The sequence below is a fragment of the Mugil cephalus genome, chromosome 1, assembly GCF_022458985.1.
Source record: "Mugil cephalus isolate CIBA_MC_2020 chromosome 1, CIBA_Mcephalus_1.1, whole genome shotgun sequence".
Taxonomy (NCBI): domain Eukaryota; kingdom Metazoa; phylum Chordata; class Actinopteri; order Mugiliformes; family Mugilidae; genus Mugil; species Mugil cephalus.
Window position 1 is genome coordinate 40,295,149 of NC_061770.1, and position 14,979 is coordinate 40,310,127.

General features: G+C 43.6%; 1 protein-coding gene across 3 annotated transcripts in view; it reads left to right on the forward strand.

Moving 5' to 3' along the window:
* The window catches only part of LOC125005809 (pyruvate carboxylase, mitochondrial-like), a 277,141-nt gene that overhangs the window by 135,214 nt on the left and 126,948 nt on the right, over positions 1 to 14,979 (forward strand). For all 3 annotated transcript variants that reach the window (XM_047581417.1, XM_047581425.1, XM_047581406.1), the window contains exon 12: positions 1,798 to 1,980. In XM_047581417.1, coding sequence (XP_047437373.1) covers positions 1,798 to 1,980 — 183 coding nt within the window. The remainder of the gene's footprint in view (positions 1 to 1,797; positions 1,981 to 14,979) is intronic.

Here is a 14,979-nt window from a genome sequence, read left to right on the forward strand (position 1 = left end):
TTGTACAGGGATGGAAGCATTTAAAATGAGAGCAGAATCATTCCACATCAAATGGTGAGCTGTGAAAAGCAAAAAGGATGATGAAAAAATAGCGTTAGTCGTGAACTCTGGCAGCGCCACTCTGTCTGAAAATATTACCAGCATAGCATCAGTGTGGCGCAGCATTGTTATAATTGTAATTTCTATTCATCCTTCCCCTGCAGCCCCCGAGGGGCTCCATATGTTGTAGTGTTGGACACTCCTCACTCTCCTCTCCTCTTCACGTCTCCTCTCCTCCCTCTCTGCTCTCTTGCCAAGTGGTTTGGAACGGTTTCTCATCATCTCATGCTTGTTTTCTTCTCTCTCATCTCTTATTTCGCTCTTCTTGTATATCTGGCTGCCACTTCCTTCCTAGTACAGGTTAAGTTCTGGTTATGTTTTAAGGACCTAACGGATGTTTTACATCCTTGTGAACGTTACAATTTTATTTATTTTTTTTTACCTTGAAGTCAACCAGAAATTACCCCTCCCACAAATTTTAGTTCCCCTCGCTCTGTGGTTGCACTGTTTTGAAATCATTGTCCACTTTGAAGATTGTTGGCTTTTTTGTGGTTGTGAAGAAATGACTAACATCAAATAGTCAAACATATCATTTGAGATTGGGTTAGAGGTTTGGATTCTGCTTTAGTGTCTGTTTTAAAAGACATTGACAGTGAAATAACATTAAGGGACGAACAGTTGGTTTGTTGCGATGCATAAGTCACATTGTGTAGTGATAGCCAGAACAAAAGTTTGAACAGATTGACCTTTTTGCAGTGAATTGGAATTGGTATAACTAATAAGTCATTTAAGGAAATATCTAATAACCATTACCTAGCTAACTAGACTAGTTGACTAGGCTAGTTGACTAGGCTAGTTAGCTGGTCTGTTCTTGTTGGTTGCTAGCTGGTAGTTGACGTTAGCCTGCTGGCTGGGTTTTGTTTTTAGTTGGACTCGGCTTCCAAATGTGTCTTTACCCGAATCTTGGCACAAGGGAGAAGTGTTGGTTGACATGTAGTCGCATATCCCATCACTTCATACCTACTGCTGTTGACTAGGCTAGTTAGCTGGTGTCTTCTTGTTGGTTGCTAGTTGGTAGCTGACTGGTCTTTTTTTCAGTTGGACCGAACTTCTAAATGTGTTTTGCTTCGGATCTTGAACAAGGCATTGTAACATCTCATCCTGTGTAATAATGAATGCCACAACTTCATGGGAGTTGGTCAGCACTGTTGAAAACATGGTTCCATTTTGGCTCATCTTCATTATTAAGAAAAACAAACATTGTTTTGATCTGTAGATTTGACCCTTTTGGGACAGCGGACCCCCTTTGTGCATGTCAAACGCTTTATTTAGTCATTCATACTATGGGCCATGCAATCAGATGTATCCTATGAGGTAATTTTATTAAGTGTCTATATCAACTTTGACATACACTCAGCTCAAACGCTGGATTGCAAGCCTCATCATTTCCTGAGCACTGTAATTAAAATGGTTTAATCAAAAATGACAAATGTCGGTATTCTCTATAGATACAGAACAAAAATGCCTGCAAAACATGCATTGTGTAATTTTCTCCAGTGTCATAACATCCACATAGTACTGTATGTGTTTTTGGTTCACCTTACACAAATATGCTTTCAAATAGCAATCACTTATATGAATTAATGGGCAGTTACTGATCACAAATTGCAGACTTTCTTTTCAGAATGTGAAGCAGATCACTACTGTAGGATACTACTGCGAATATATAAATTTAAAGTTTATTGTCACCTGTTCCAGGTCTTCAGAAGCGGCGAGGGCATGGGTATCCGCCTGGACAGCGCCTCTGCCTTCCAGGGCGCTGTCATTTCACCACACTACGACTCCCTGCTGGTGAAAGTCATCGCCAGTGGGAAGGACCTGCACACGGCATCCTCCAAGATGAGCCGAGCCCTGGCCGAGTTCAGGGTGCGCGGGGTCAAGGTAGGACATTCATTCATTAAGCTGTGCTGGCGTGAAAGCTCGTGTTGCTTTGGCCAAACGCACCTGTGAGCAATTGTTGTTTCTTGAGCGCGTTAAGATGAGGAGGGATTCTTCGACAGCGGAGGCATACATCTCTAAGATGGCGTGCTGGTAATGGCCCCGATAAGAGCCCATCTAAAGCTTTCCCAGCCGGGTCTAGACTTTGAATTTGATGCCGTTAAAAGCGAAAGAGAAACACTCTCTGCAGTGAATCAGCTGCAGTTTTACTGTGAAGTGGTGCTCCAGCAGACTCAGACACTTGGCCTTACATCCCTTTGTGACCTGCCGGGTTTATTACATGCTCTATATTACTTTTTATTCCTTCGTTTTTGCACTGCAAGCTTGGTCTGCCTCAAGATAAATAAAAAAATAAATATATAAATAAAATAAAAAAGAAAAGACACAGTGGTCTTTGGTTTTAGGGCGGATGCGCCAAACATTAACATCAGGTTGTTGGCAGAAAAGCTGTGCTGACAGCGAGAGCCGACGTCAACACACTGAGATAATTGGGGCGATTAAAAATGTGTAGCTGAATGGGTTTGTGTCGTATAAATCTTTTCATGTGAAGTACATCTCTCATCCCTTTAGGCCTTTTGAGAAGCTTCACATAGCGTTTCTTTTTATAAAGTGTTAAATAACCTTTTTTTGCAGTGCATTTACTTATAAAACACTTTGTAAACTTTATAAGAAATTGCACACAATGTTAAATCGTACCAAAAGTACTGTTGCCATTTTTCACACATGCTATTGCACTTTTACATCCTCAATTTTCACCTTTCGTCACAGCGTACAATTAGCTATCTGTGTTAGTAGTCAGTGTAACACACTTTTTTTTTTTTTTCTTTTTCACAGCACAGTAAGGTGAAAGATGTGTTGAGTTTTTATCATGAAACTACAACTGGATGAGGTGGTTGTTATGGAGATCTGTGGGAAAAGGCGACTCAAATGTGGCCGAATATTAACATGAACAGTTTAGAGCTGCAGCTACTTTTTTCAAAAACAACAAACAAAACAAGCACATAGATTATTTCATAGCCAAATAAAAGCCATTTTCTATGAGTAGCTAAGTGAAAAGGCACAGTACAGTTCTCTGAAGGGGATGTTCAAAGCTCAACATTCTTTTGAAAGTTTGATTTAAAAGGTTTCCGGTGTGTATGTAAATCACTGAGCATGTACGCAAACACAATGAATTCAACACAATCCACCTTTTCTACAGTGGCTGTAACTGAAGTAATGACAAACAAAAAAAAGCTTAAAGAACTCTTTTTTTTTATCATCATTATCTGTAATGATCAGTGAAGACAGCGTGCGCCACACACAAGCTACTGCAAGCAACCTCGCTGAGTGCTGTTTGGATGTGAAGAGGAGTGCTTTCTATTCTGCGCAGAGGAGCTAAATTTTTAAAAGGGAACATTATTCAAAGAACGAGGTCTTAAACTAAAATAGTTTCCGTTTAAGCTGCTGATGACGGTCGGAAAACATGACTTGGAAACTGTTTTCCGGTCTCAAATCTCAACCTTTAGCTTTGTAATAATTCATCGCCTGCTTGGAACGCACCACGTTGTCCCTTCTGTCACCCCGTCAAACTGCACCCACGTGGCGAGGATCACGCACAGTGCAACACCGTGTTTAAATAGAACGTTTGGTTGCGAGACAACTCAGCAGGGTTTCAGTGAAAGCTTCAAATATGATGTTAGTTGGATGTGTGCGCTGTGCGTCGTCTGGTGTGTAATCAGTTTGTCCTGTGTTATCTGTCCCACGGGATAATTAATTGGGTTTGGCACACGTCTAGCACGTAAATTAAAACTAAATAGAGTCGTCCAGATTCAGTGCACTTTATTTCTCTGGACTGTTGATAATGTGTCTGTTGTGATGGTCGCGGAGAGTAGCCCAGAGTTTTGACTTAAGACTATAATGAACCCGTAAAGGTTCGAGTTACATCCAGCTGTGCTCCTCTTTTGCGTTGAACTATTTCAAGTCTGTTTATCTTTAGCATCTGTGTGTGTGTGTGTTTGCTCAAAGAATGAACGGCAGCAAAATGTCACGCATCCAACAGCAGAAAAAACAAAAAAGAGATAGAGGGTGGGGAGTGATGGATGGAGATGCGACAGGACGTGAGGCAGGAGGGTAAAGATAGCTGGATAGAGGAGCGTGGAGGGGGAACCAGCGAAAGGGCAATCAGGATGGCAAGAGTGTAACGCAAAACGACAAGGAAGGTGGGGAGGCCCGTGAAGGCTCGTGCACCTGAGGCACCCGGGTGAGAGCAGACGATATTAATGTTTGTGACAACATGAACAAATTAGATCAGGGGTTTTTCAGGCCAAGAACCCCAAACTGATGGAGAGATTAAGTAGGGACCCCCTACCTACTATACGTGATCTATATTAAACTAGTGCTATTTATAAATATACATTATTATTATCATTTTGCATTCAGTATTAAGCTATTCAAATAATACACAGGTTCAAATATATATATTTTTATTTCAAACATGAGCAATAGTAGGCTGCTTGTGGGGGAAAATGAAAAATGCATAGACTATACAAAAAATGTCTAATCAACCAAAGATTCTGTGGTCCCCCTGTAATACCTCTGCGTCCCCCCTATGTATTTACATAGAGAACACAGGAAGCAATTTACAACTGTCATTAATTAGTGGTTTAAGGAAGAGGGGTGGGATTTAATTAGTTTTACTTCCACCCACTCCGTTTCGACTATGCAAATTACAAATTGTCAGAACATTTATTTTGCATTTTCCTTATTGCTTGTTCCTCATTTAAACTTTCTTTATATTTGCATTTTCTATTATTTATTTATTTATCTTATATACATATTTGAATAAAGTCTCATTCATTCAAACCACTGTGTCTAACAGAACAACATAACGTATAAGAGGCATTATTCCCATCATTCCCGACATAACAAGAAAATGACCGACCATGACGCACATTTTCAACCTCGCTGCCCACGTAGAATTCATTACACCATCACTTAACATTACCTTTGCAGTCACAAACCGCTGGCTCAAGGCCAGCCTGTTCTGATGGAGGTGGGTTACGTGAGGCTTTATTGTTCTGAATGGGCTGATATTCCAGTAATAACGACCCCGCATGGGGTCTTGCAGCTTCAGTTCCCTTTTAACGTCAGTTGCAAACGGACTCCTAAAGTACCTGACGGATCACTCCCATGAGACTTGAACATGGCTGCAGCATTTGACGCAGTGTGTGTGTGTGTGTGTGTGTGTGTGTTAGCCTGCCTCAGTTACCCTGAATATTGGCTGTAACAAGGTATGGAACGTCACTTCACGTTTAAATTTCTTTTTTTTCACCTTTCACCACAGGCTGCAGGAGCAAAAAAGTACAAAGTGCGTCAAAATCTAACAAAAGCTCCGGCTAATGAGCTCAGGAATGAACACATGCCCCCTTAATGCAGACTGTCATGATTTCTGGCCACGTCTCTGAAGCCAGAGAGAGCGGGAGAGGGAGAGCCATGCGTTATGTATGACGGACGGACGAGTGGAAGGCGGCTGCATGAGAACCTGTCAGAGGAAGAGTGAAGGCTGAAGCTTCTAACTACGTGATTTACCTCCTGGCACTAACAGGCTCTATGTTTCTGCAGTGTGGTTTATACCTCAGCACACTTTGCGGACGTGTGTCTGTATTTGTTATTGTGTGTCTGAGCGGGGCTGCTCAGTTTGTTGCTTTCAGAGTAAATTTTGCGTCAACGCCTCGTACCGCCGCCGTCTCTTCCTGCTAAACAGATAAAATCGGATAAAATCTCCTCCTTATTGTTTACTCTTTTTCCACGCTTCTCTCTTTTCTTTTTTTTGTATGAATTCAGTTCATGCGTCACAACTGTTTTGCATAAAGATAACGAAATGTGCACACACAGCAAGAATTTATCGTTTAGAAGAACTCTGACTGGTAAGAAGCGGGACTGCAGTGTGCATCTGTCGGACTCTCCTGCACAGAGAGAGACAGCTGAGCTCCGGTGGATCTGATACAAATGAAACAACCTGTCAAACCTCATGTCATATCCGTTAAAGGCGACACTCGGCAAATTCCGCATTCCCTCATTTCGTGCCCGTTAGTGTCTGCTGCACACCTAGTGTTGGGATGTTCTTGTTTCCGGCCCCGGAGAAGCATCTCCCAGCGCTCGCGCTGTCACGTCCAGGTTTCATCACGCTGCAGATCTGTTCATTTCTCTGTCTACCTGTAAACAATTCCTTCACCACCCCTTTTTTTTTTTTTATGGTTATTATTATTATTTTCCTCGTCTGTCATGCCCTTCCATCGTTTCAACCGTTCGCCCTGGGTTCTGCCTTCACGAGCGGAGTTGTCTCACGGCGTATCTCTTGTTTTCGCATCCCTCGGCCTCCCGTTCACGGTTCACTGGCTGGGTTACGTGGGTTTTCCCCGGGTTCGCGTTTTAGAAATCTCTATTTTCAGTCCGCCTCTGCCTCATGCTTCTTCACGGCTCTTATTTATATCGACAGACTGTGTTGATATTTCAGTCTGACCTGTGAAGACAGTTGATCCGTAATAGTTGGAATACAAATAAATTTATGTTTTATTTTACTGTGATAAATGTAATGGACCCAAAGCTGTGTGAATTAGGTCCAGTGTCAGTGGTCCACTCGGTTTATTTCTGGGCATGCGGTCATTTAAAACTTAGCAATGATGTTGAGCCATGTCCAAGTAACATCTACATGAATGCCGGGTCCAAACGTTTCCCACTGAATTGAAACAAGATTGTTGATGATGTTTATTTCTCCTGTCAGCGGTTTTAATGTGGCTGATCGGTGTATAATTAGTTTTCTTAGTTTGTCTCTCCCTTGCCTTTATTTAAGTCACATCAATCCTAAAACATTTGAACCTTCCTGCCTTCTGATCTGGACTTTCCCTCCAATGATTCTCGCGTCACATCCCAGGGCAGGACTCATCGATCTAAGATCGTTCACGCAGCATTTACACAAAGAACGTGAAATCCATCTCATCTGTTACTTATTAGTATCAGGACTGAGCGGTTTAGACACTTAAGAGTACACTCTCCGCCCACACACCCAGAGTTATTTTGTCACACGTTGTCAATTCCTCTCTCTTTCTCCCTCTCGCGCTCTCGCACATGCAATGACACACTAATGTGCGTCTCCGGGGACTGGGTTATCTGTCCATCACCTCTTCATTTCACACTTCTAAACAACCACTTGCACGGTACTTAATCACATGAGCGGTTGTCTAATTGTCTGCGTGTGTGTGTGTGTGAAAGCGCTTGTTTGTGTGAATCTCCGTGTACGTTCGCGTGTTCACGGTTTAAGTCCTGGAAAAGACTCACTTTTGGGAAATTGAAAATCCAAGAACAGTAAAACACAATTAGTGACGGGATGCATAAATAAACGTGTAGAGAATGGAAGGTGGCGGCGGTGACACGAGGGCTGGAGGCAATAAAAATGAGCATCTGCGACTGTAGTATTTGTGAAGTGTGTAACGGGAGGAGGGTGCTGAAATGAGACGTCCTGGCAGTTTGGCAGGTATAAAGGTGACGCAGGAGAAAACCGAGGAGGACAGGAAGGACGGCGGCATAAAGAGCGGCTCCTAACAGCTCTAACGACGTCGGCTAACGCTGATGGATATTCTTAAAAACGAAGCCCGTAAAGACGTTCAAGTTCCAAGCACACACCGGGGACGGGTTTTCATTTTGTACTGACAACTTTATGTGCTGCATGACTACACGTAGATTAACAGAAAATGCCTGAAAGTGTCTTCCACTGTCAGTTTTAATAAGCAGTTTGCGCTCCCTTAACAATAAGTGGCTTGTTGTTTTTTGGCCTCCTGCTCACTGCACCACCTTTGTTAATGCTGTAGGAAATGGGTAGATTTTAATTTGAGGTCCCTGTTATTTCAGTATGGTCTATACCTTTCAATATATCACAGTACAGAATCCATTCCTATACATTTAGACCATAGGTCTTCAACGGGTGGTCGCAAAATCTTTGGTTGATTAGACATTTTTCATATATATATATGTGTGTGTATATATGTATATATATGTATATTTATTTATTTTTCTTTAATTTTCCTTCATGAATTAAAATTTCTCTAAATACACATTAACATAAGTTCAACATATTATATCGTATAAGGATAAATGGAGGCTAAAGACGTTCTTTGAGTCAGCTGTCTCAACAACGCAACGTTTCATACAGAGCGCCACACTAAACCTGTCAATCAAAGCCTCCTGTACACAGTTGGCCCCGCCCCATCGCTCCTCAGCCAATCACAAGGCCGCATATTACACGGACTCTATCAGGTTAATCTCTTTGAGGGTCCTTGGTCTCAAACAGGTTGACGACCCCTGATTTAGATGGTCAACGGTGTTTACATCACCTGGCGGTGGTCGCAATGTTGTGGCTGATCGGTGTATATTTAAATTATATACCTTTTTGTAATTCTAAATTGTCATCATATTAGGAAGTGGATATTTCCGTTTCCCAAACCTGGAGAACATATTTGCTGAAATAGTGTCTCAGGATCACATCCTCTGTATTCTCCCCACGGCTGCTGTTAACTGATATTTGAGGGACAGCATTGCCAGGAGACGTACTTGCAACTGCCATGGTGCAGTATTGATTAGAGCGCCCTGCAGGATACAAGTGTTGATACAAGGCGTTTTTCCCCTCGTTGTCGGAGCGGCTCGTGGCGCGGCATATTAAAAAGTCTGACCCGCACACCGAAAACTTGGAGGATTTTTGCCGGACGCCGGAGGAGCATACAGTCTGAGCTAAGTGGTTTACACTCCAAGATGAAACCTCTTCATCTGGCCCGCTAAATTAAGTGCTGCTTCTCATTATTGTTGTTATTGCAACACCTGAGTCATCGGCGGCTCCCGCTTTGATTCGTGTTCGTCCTGCATGACAATTGGGTCGGCCAGTTGGCGTCAGCTGTGTCTCTTTTACTGGAAAGCACAAAATACAGAGTCCTAAGGGAACATACAATAGCGCATTAATCAATCAAACTGAATAGATAATAGAAAATTAATCGCTACCTATAGATGCTAAAAAACTGTCTTGTATGACGTCAGGAAAGGTTGAAAGAGGACAAAAGCAGAAGCCCAGAAGTAATCTGATGACAGGTGGATAAGACTTGACCTTCAAATGGCAGCGTTCAGCTCGACTGTTCACTCAAACACGTACACGATGCTCAAATCATAACAGAAAAAGATGTCTCCCCTTGACAAATGAAGCTTGTGTACACTCAACAAAACTATCTGAAGTGACTCCTCTGGGTCCCCTGTCCATCAGCACATGGACACTCGGTCCGTTTGTCCCATCCTTGTGAAAATCATGTTTTCTACTCAAAGATCAGCTTCGCTATGAAGCAACACTGTTCTGCATTACTTATTTAAGTTATTACGTACACTATGGACAGACTGTGATGTCACAACGGGGGTACTTCCACAATCGCGTTTTGACAAATCGCAACTGCACTGACTGGATGCATTTACAGCCCCAGTCAGTATCTTCCCGGCGTATGCAAATGTACAAAACACGGCAAGTTTGAGCTGGATGCCGTCGACCGGGACTTTGAAGCCATAATCAGGATTAAACAGCTGGAAATTGGCTGTGACGAAGCGCGAGCGCAGGGAGAAAGGGAGAGGGAAACTAGAGGAAGCCGAGGCCTTTTCTTTCGCCCGACCTTTTTCCTCTTCGCCTGATTGTTTCCGCCGTATTCACTCGGTGCCCTCTCTCGTTTCACCCCCTCTTTCTGGTCCTCGTCTTTACTTCCGGCCTCGCCCGCTTCCCGCTCGGCCGCAACGTCACACGGCTTGAGCTGGAGTAAAAAAAAAAAAAGACAACAACAATAACGCATCCGTGCTCCCGCAGCGGCGTGGACGACTGCGCGAATGTTAATTCGCGATCAGAGCGAGTGTCGGAAACTCAAAAAGATGGGAAGGGGACGGGTGGGGAAAGGCGGCGACCTCACAGAAGTGGTGAAATTTGATTAGTTGGGTGAATGATACTTTTCCCAGGAGGCGCGCTACCTGTCATGGCGTCCGAGATACGGGTCAACCGAAGTTCACGCGCTTTCAATTCACCGCCGCGTGTGTGCGCGCTCGGTTTATTTGACTGAAACAACAATAAATACTCCAAACTCGTGTGTTTTAGCCGCCGCTGGCGTGGGCGGAGAGTGAGCGATGAGCTCCGAGCCGTAGCTGCCGAACCGCTTCCCGACATCCCCCCCCGAACGGCACGAGAACGTAGCCGCGGCCGAGGAAGAATGAAGTCCAGCGCGTAGGCGCAGGCACAGGCACAATGTGCAAACGAACACAAAGAGAGCAATTAAAGGCCTCGGATCGAAAGTAGGCAGAGGAGCGTGGAATCTGCAGCACCTGTGGAAACAAAAGATAAATACGGTGGACGTGCGGACGGGACGTGTAATTGTTGTCGGCAGTCTTCCCGGCCGCATTGGCTTGAAGCGAAATTTGATTAAACGGCAACGCGCTCCTAAATTGATTCTCATTGGTGCCGTTATCCTCGAGCGTCGTCAGGACAACAAGTACATTCCAATTACTAAAAATAAAAAATAAAAAAATTCTGATACCAAAGGCAGGATTTATGTTAATGCTACTTTTTGACATATGCTGTCAGTGCCTTGTGAGTTAAAAAAACCCGCAGTGGTGCGTCGAGCATCCAGCGTGTTTGTCTTCGAGTGTGAAAAAGCCTCAAGTGGTTTTCCGCCGCCGCCTCCCCGTGTCATTAATACTGAGATTCAGAGGCGGCGGTGCGCATACAAATGCAGCCACGCGCTCAGGAGTGGGGTCCAAGAGGAAGTGGGAGTCTTTAATTAAGGGTCGGCGCGCGCGCTGATTAATTGACGTTTTCTGATACTTACGCACAAACACGCGCTCTCGGGGTGGTTTTAGGGCTCTGCCGTGTTATCGCAAACAAACATTAACACGGTCTACCTGCGGCTCAATTAGCGCGCGCTTGTACTCGTACGCTGGTTATAACAGCAGAACAAGGTGAGTTATACATTTATGCGCGTGGCCGTAACAAACAGTGACAGGTGTGTTCTTTCAGGCGTCGTTGCTAAAGGTCACTCCGGTAATTGAGAGTAAAGAAAAGGACCTCGTCAGTCCTTGTAATTGATGCAGTTGTTCTCTAAAACATAGGGGGTCTGTGGAGGTACTGCAGGGGGATCACAAAATCTTTGGTTGACCATACATTTTATATATATATTTGTGTGTTTATGTTTATGTCAGGCGTGTTTATCTTAATATGTTGATGCAAAATGATAATAATGTATATTTAATATAAGAATTCCCTCTACTAGTGTATTAATTTATTCAAGAGGCTTTAGAAGACATTTTGATTTTAACTGAGATGGGAAGCAGCTTCGAACAGTTTCCTCTGCCGCTTCCAGCGGCTCGTTAATGGCGTCCCTCGCAGTGTCGAACGCAAACTCCAATTCCTTAATTGTTGTCAAACAATTTGAGCCGCGGCGTCCGTGCATCTGTCTTGTGGCCCCTTTTCCCAGCGGCGCCTCGTCCCCCCCCCCCCTCTCAGACGTCGTCGCCTAATTGAACGGGCGTAATGGAACAGGGAACTCGATTTCGCTCGGCCAGCTGGGCGCCTGATTATTCCGGCCACGCTCGCAAAAAAAAAAAAAAAGGGGGGAATGAAATGCTTTCCAAACAGTTCATCTTGAGGGCAGCATTAAGTGCAGCGGTGGTTTATTGTTATTCGCTCTGAGATGCGACGGCTACACCTGCCGAATGCGTCTGTTTGGCCCGGACGTCTTAAAAATGCATGGGGACCTTGGAGGCAAATCAGAGGGGATCCGTCAGAGCTGCCAGTTTCACTCATTAAAACCAGAACCCTTTTCCTAAAATAAAAACTAGAAGAAATACTATAGTTGGGAGCTCTTTTTACGGGAAATATGCCATCACACCTTTTTTATGAGCTCTGCTCGGTTATATGACAGCTGGCTTTGCTTGTTTCCGTTTAACATCTGGCAGCCCGGTAGCTCTGACTGTTTTTTTTTTTTTCCCTGGCAGCATGAGGCTGAGGTGTACCTGCTCTCACTCTTCTCTCACTAATATAAAATTCCATTACAAGCCAGCACTCTCTCAGCGTCAGGTTGAAAGTGTCTGTTTTGCTGCCCGAGCTAAATGATGTATGCCTTGCTAACTGCCCAGCACGGTTTATCGATACATTCTATAAATTATCTCATTTACCTCTCCGACCACATCGCTCTGCCTTTTTAGTGGTCACTCAGTTGTTCCGTTAATGCTCCCGACAGCCCTAAGCGGAGCTGAAGCCCACCGTACAATTACCCTTCCTCCAAACATGTGCGCCTAAATGGGGAACTGAATGCATGCGTGCACACACTCCGGTAAAATGATAGGGCATTTCTTCTTTCCCCTACAATTGTAATGTTCTCGTCGGCTGTAAAAACTACTTGTTGCCTTCAACATTTACTACGGGCCTTGTCCTGACTCTGCAGAGCCTGAAGGCTAGCAGAAGTGACATGTTTACAGCCGTCTTCGACAAAGCCTTTCGGAGTGGCATTTTATCACAAAGTCTATACTTCTAGTAGATCAATATGGAGGGAGAAGGAGAAAGCTGGAATAAAAAAATAAAAAAAAATCTAAGGCCCGGGTAGCAAGTCCCTCAGGCTGCATTATTCATCGAGCTTGCAATCTGAAAAAATGATGGACAGAACATATTCTTTGTATGAACGATGTGTTTCCACTTCCTTGCGTTGGCTGAACCGATGGTATTTTCCCTGGGATAAGGGCGTTGGCGTCTTACGTCCTTGCAGCCGGCGTCTGAGCAGTACGGCACGGGAGTGGAGTCACGCGGAGCTGCGACATCGACCACGCTTCCTCCAGACTCACCTGTGTTTTCTATTAATTGATACTACGCTCTGCTCTACCTCCAACTGTTACAAGTAAATTGTGGATTACACAATGTAAGTCCTATTTTCCAAGGCTTTGCGGAGTGGTTGGCATGGCAACTGGTAGTCGCAGTTATGTCACATCCTGTTTCAAAAGCTGTACGAAAAATTGACACTTGAAGATGCATCAACGTTATATTAACTTCCTAAAATGACCAAAAAACGTCCTTGAAAAAAAAACGATTTGATGTATATGTTAGCGTTTTAGTTTGAGCCAAATCCCATCCACTTACATGAAGGAGGTGGAGCTCATGACTTTTGAGGAGCAGCGCCTTTTCATACATATATATATATATCGGTATGTAAAGTTTGATTTCACTGTGACTCTACAAAAAAATGGCCATCAATTTCTAAAGGAAAGGTTTTCCCTCCTGGGTGTATGATTATTCTCAGCAAATGTCATGAAACTTCTGCCATTAAACCTACTTCTGCATTTTGACAGGTTAATTTCAGCCTTTTTTATTGTGCCAAGGTTTGTCCCAGTGCTCGGGCGACGGGAAAGATGTCGATAAAAAAAACAAAAAAAACGTCAGGAATCCTGTCCCGGTGAAAGTACTCTCATGTACGGTATGCCATGCATTTGCAGCAGATGTTGCCTGCTGCGCAAATGGGCTGTTTTGAGGAGAGGAAACGAGTCTCAGCTTGTATTTTCACACAGCAGCCTCTTGATCAAAGAACGTATTTGCTGAATAAGTGAGCCTCTGAGGCTCCAGTCAAGCCATGTTGTGGTAAAGTGATTGTGACACTCTAACACGGAGTTGGGCATAGGATTATTTACAATTAGAAATGTAGGGAATGTAGACTTCCGCCACAAGTCAGGAAGGCAGAGTCCATTATAGGCTGAAAAACTAAGAATGATCTCAAATGACCTTCTGTGTGCTGAATCATATTCCCTCTGCACATCTTCTGCCTCAGCTAACTCTAATTTGCTCTTTAAAGAAGCTTTATTCCAGTAACGTTGGCGATCCAGGAACTGAGGCTTATTCTACCAGTGCCATTTACTGTCAGTGGCTCTGGATAAGAGCATCAAGTAAAAACCTAAAACATGAAATTGAAAATGTTCCCTAAAAAAAAAATTGTCTGAGATATCACTTTTTCCAGAGACGCTTTCAAGTAGCTGTCCGTCTAAGAACTGAAATCTTTCTCACAGATGTAATTGAATATGTTCTTTGCTCTCCTTTCAACCGGCTGGGAAATTTCTTTATTGGACTGATATGATCCAATTAAGTCAAAGACTGTCTGGAAGCAGTGCTGTACTTAAATTTTTGGATTTTTTTTTGAATTTTTTGAACAAATACCCTGATATGATCATCACGAATCAACTGTTCTGCCTGAACAGCCACAGATTAGTTTGTCAGACGTTTTAAAAACACTGCAACAAAGGAAAAGAAAAAGTAATTTCCTCGTCAATATCGTGGTCACGGTGGAGCACCTCCTTGTTTTACTATACAAAAATAAAAAAAAAATGATGGTAGTGTTTGTTGCAGGTGGCAGAAGTTTGCCTCAAAACATGTTTAACAATGAGGAAGTATGCATTTTAACCTGGCCCACAATCTTCAACAGGGGGTTCGTGCCCCCTATGGTTTCTGCGGAGGTACTGTAGGTGGTCGCAAAATTTTTGGTTGATTAGATTTTTTTTATACATATATATTTTTTTTAAAAAATCTTCCCCCACAAATTAAAATTCTTTTAAAGGGGATAAATGGAGGCACTCATTGAGTGACGAAAGAGCGCTACAATACACCTGTCAGTCTGAGCCTCCTGTACACAGTAGGCCCCGCCCCTATTCCTGCTGAGCCAATGACGAGGCCGCATATTACACACCGACTCTGCCAGGTTCCTCGCAATTGGCTAGGAACATATTCAGTCCCCAATATTAGCAGAAGAGAAGCTAATGGTGCAGCTAGCTCCGTTTGGGGTCCTTGGCCTGAAACATGTTGAAAGTAAACACATCTGTCACACATTCCCGCCAATGTCGTCCATCCGATGAATGCGGCCTATA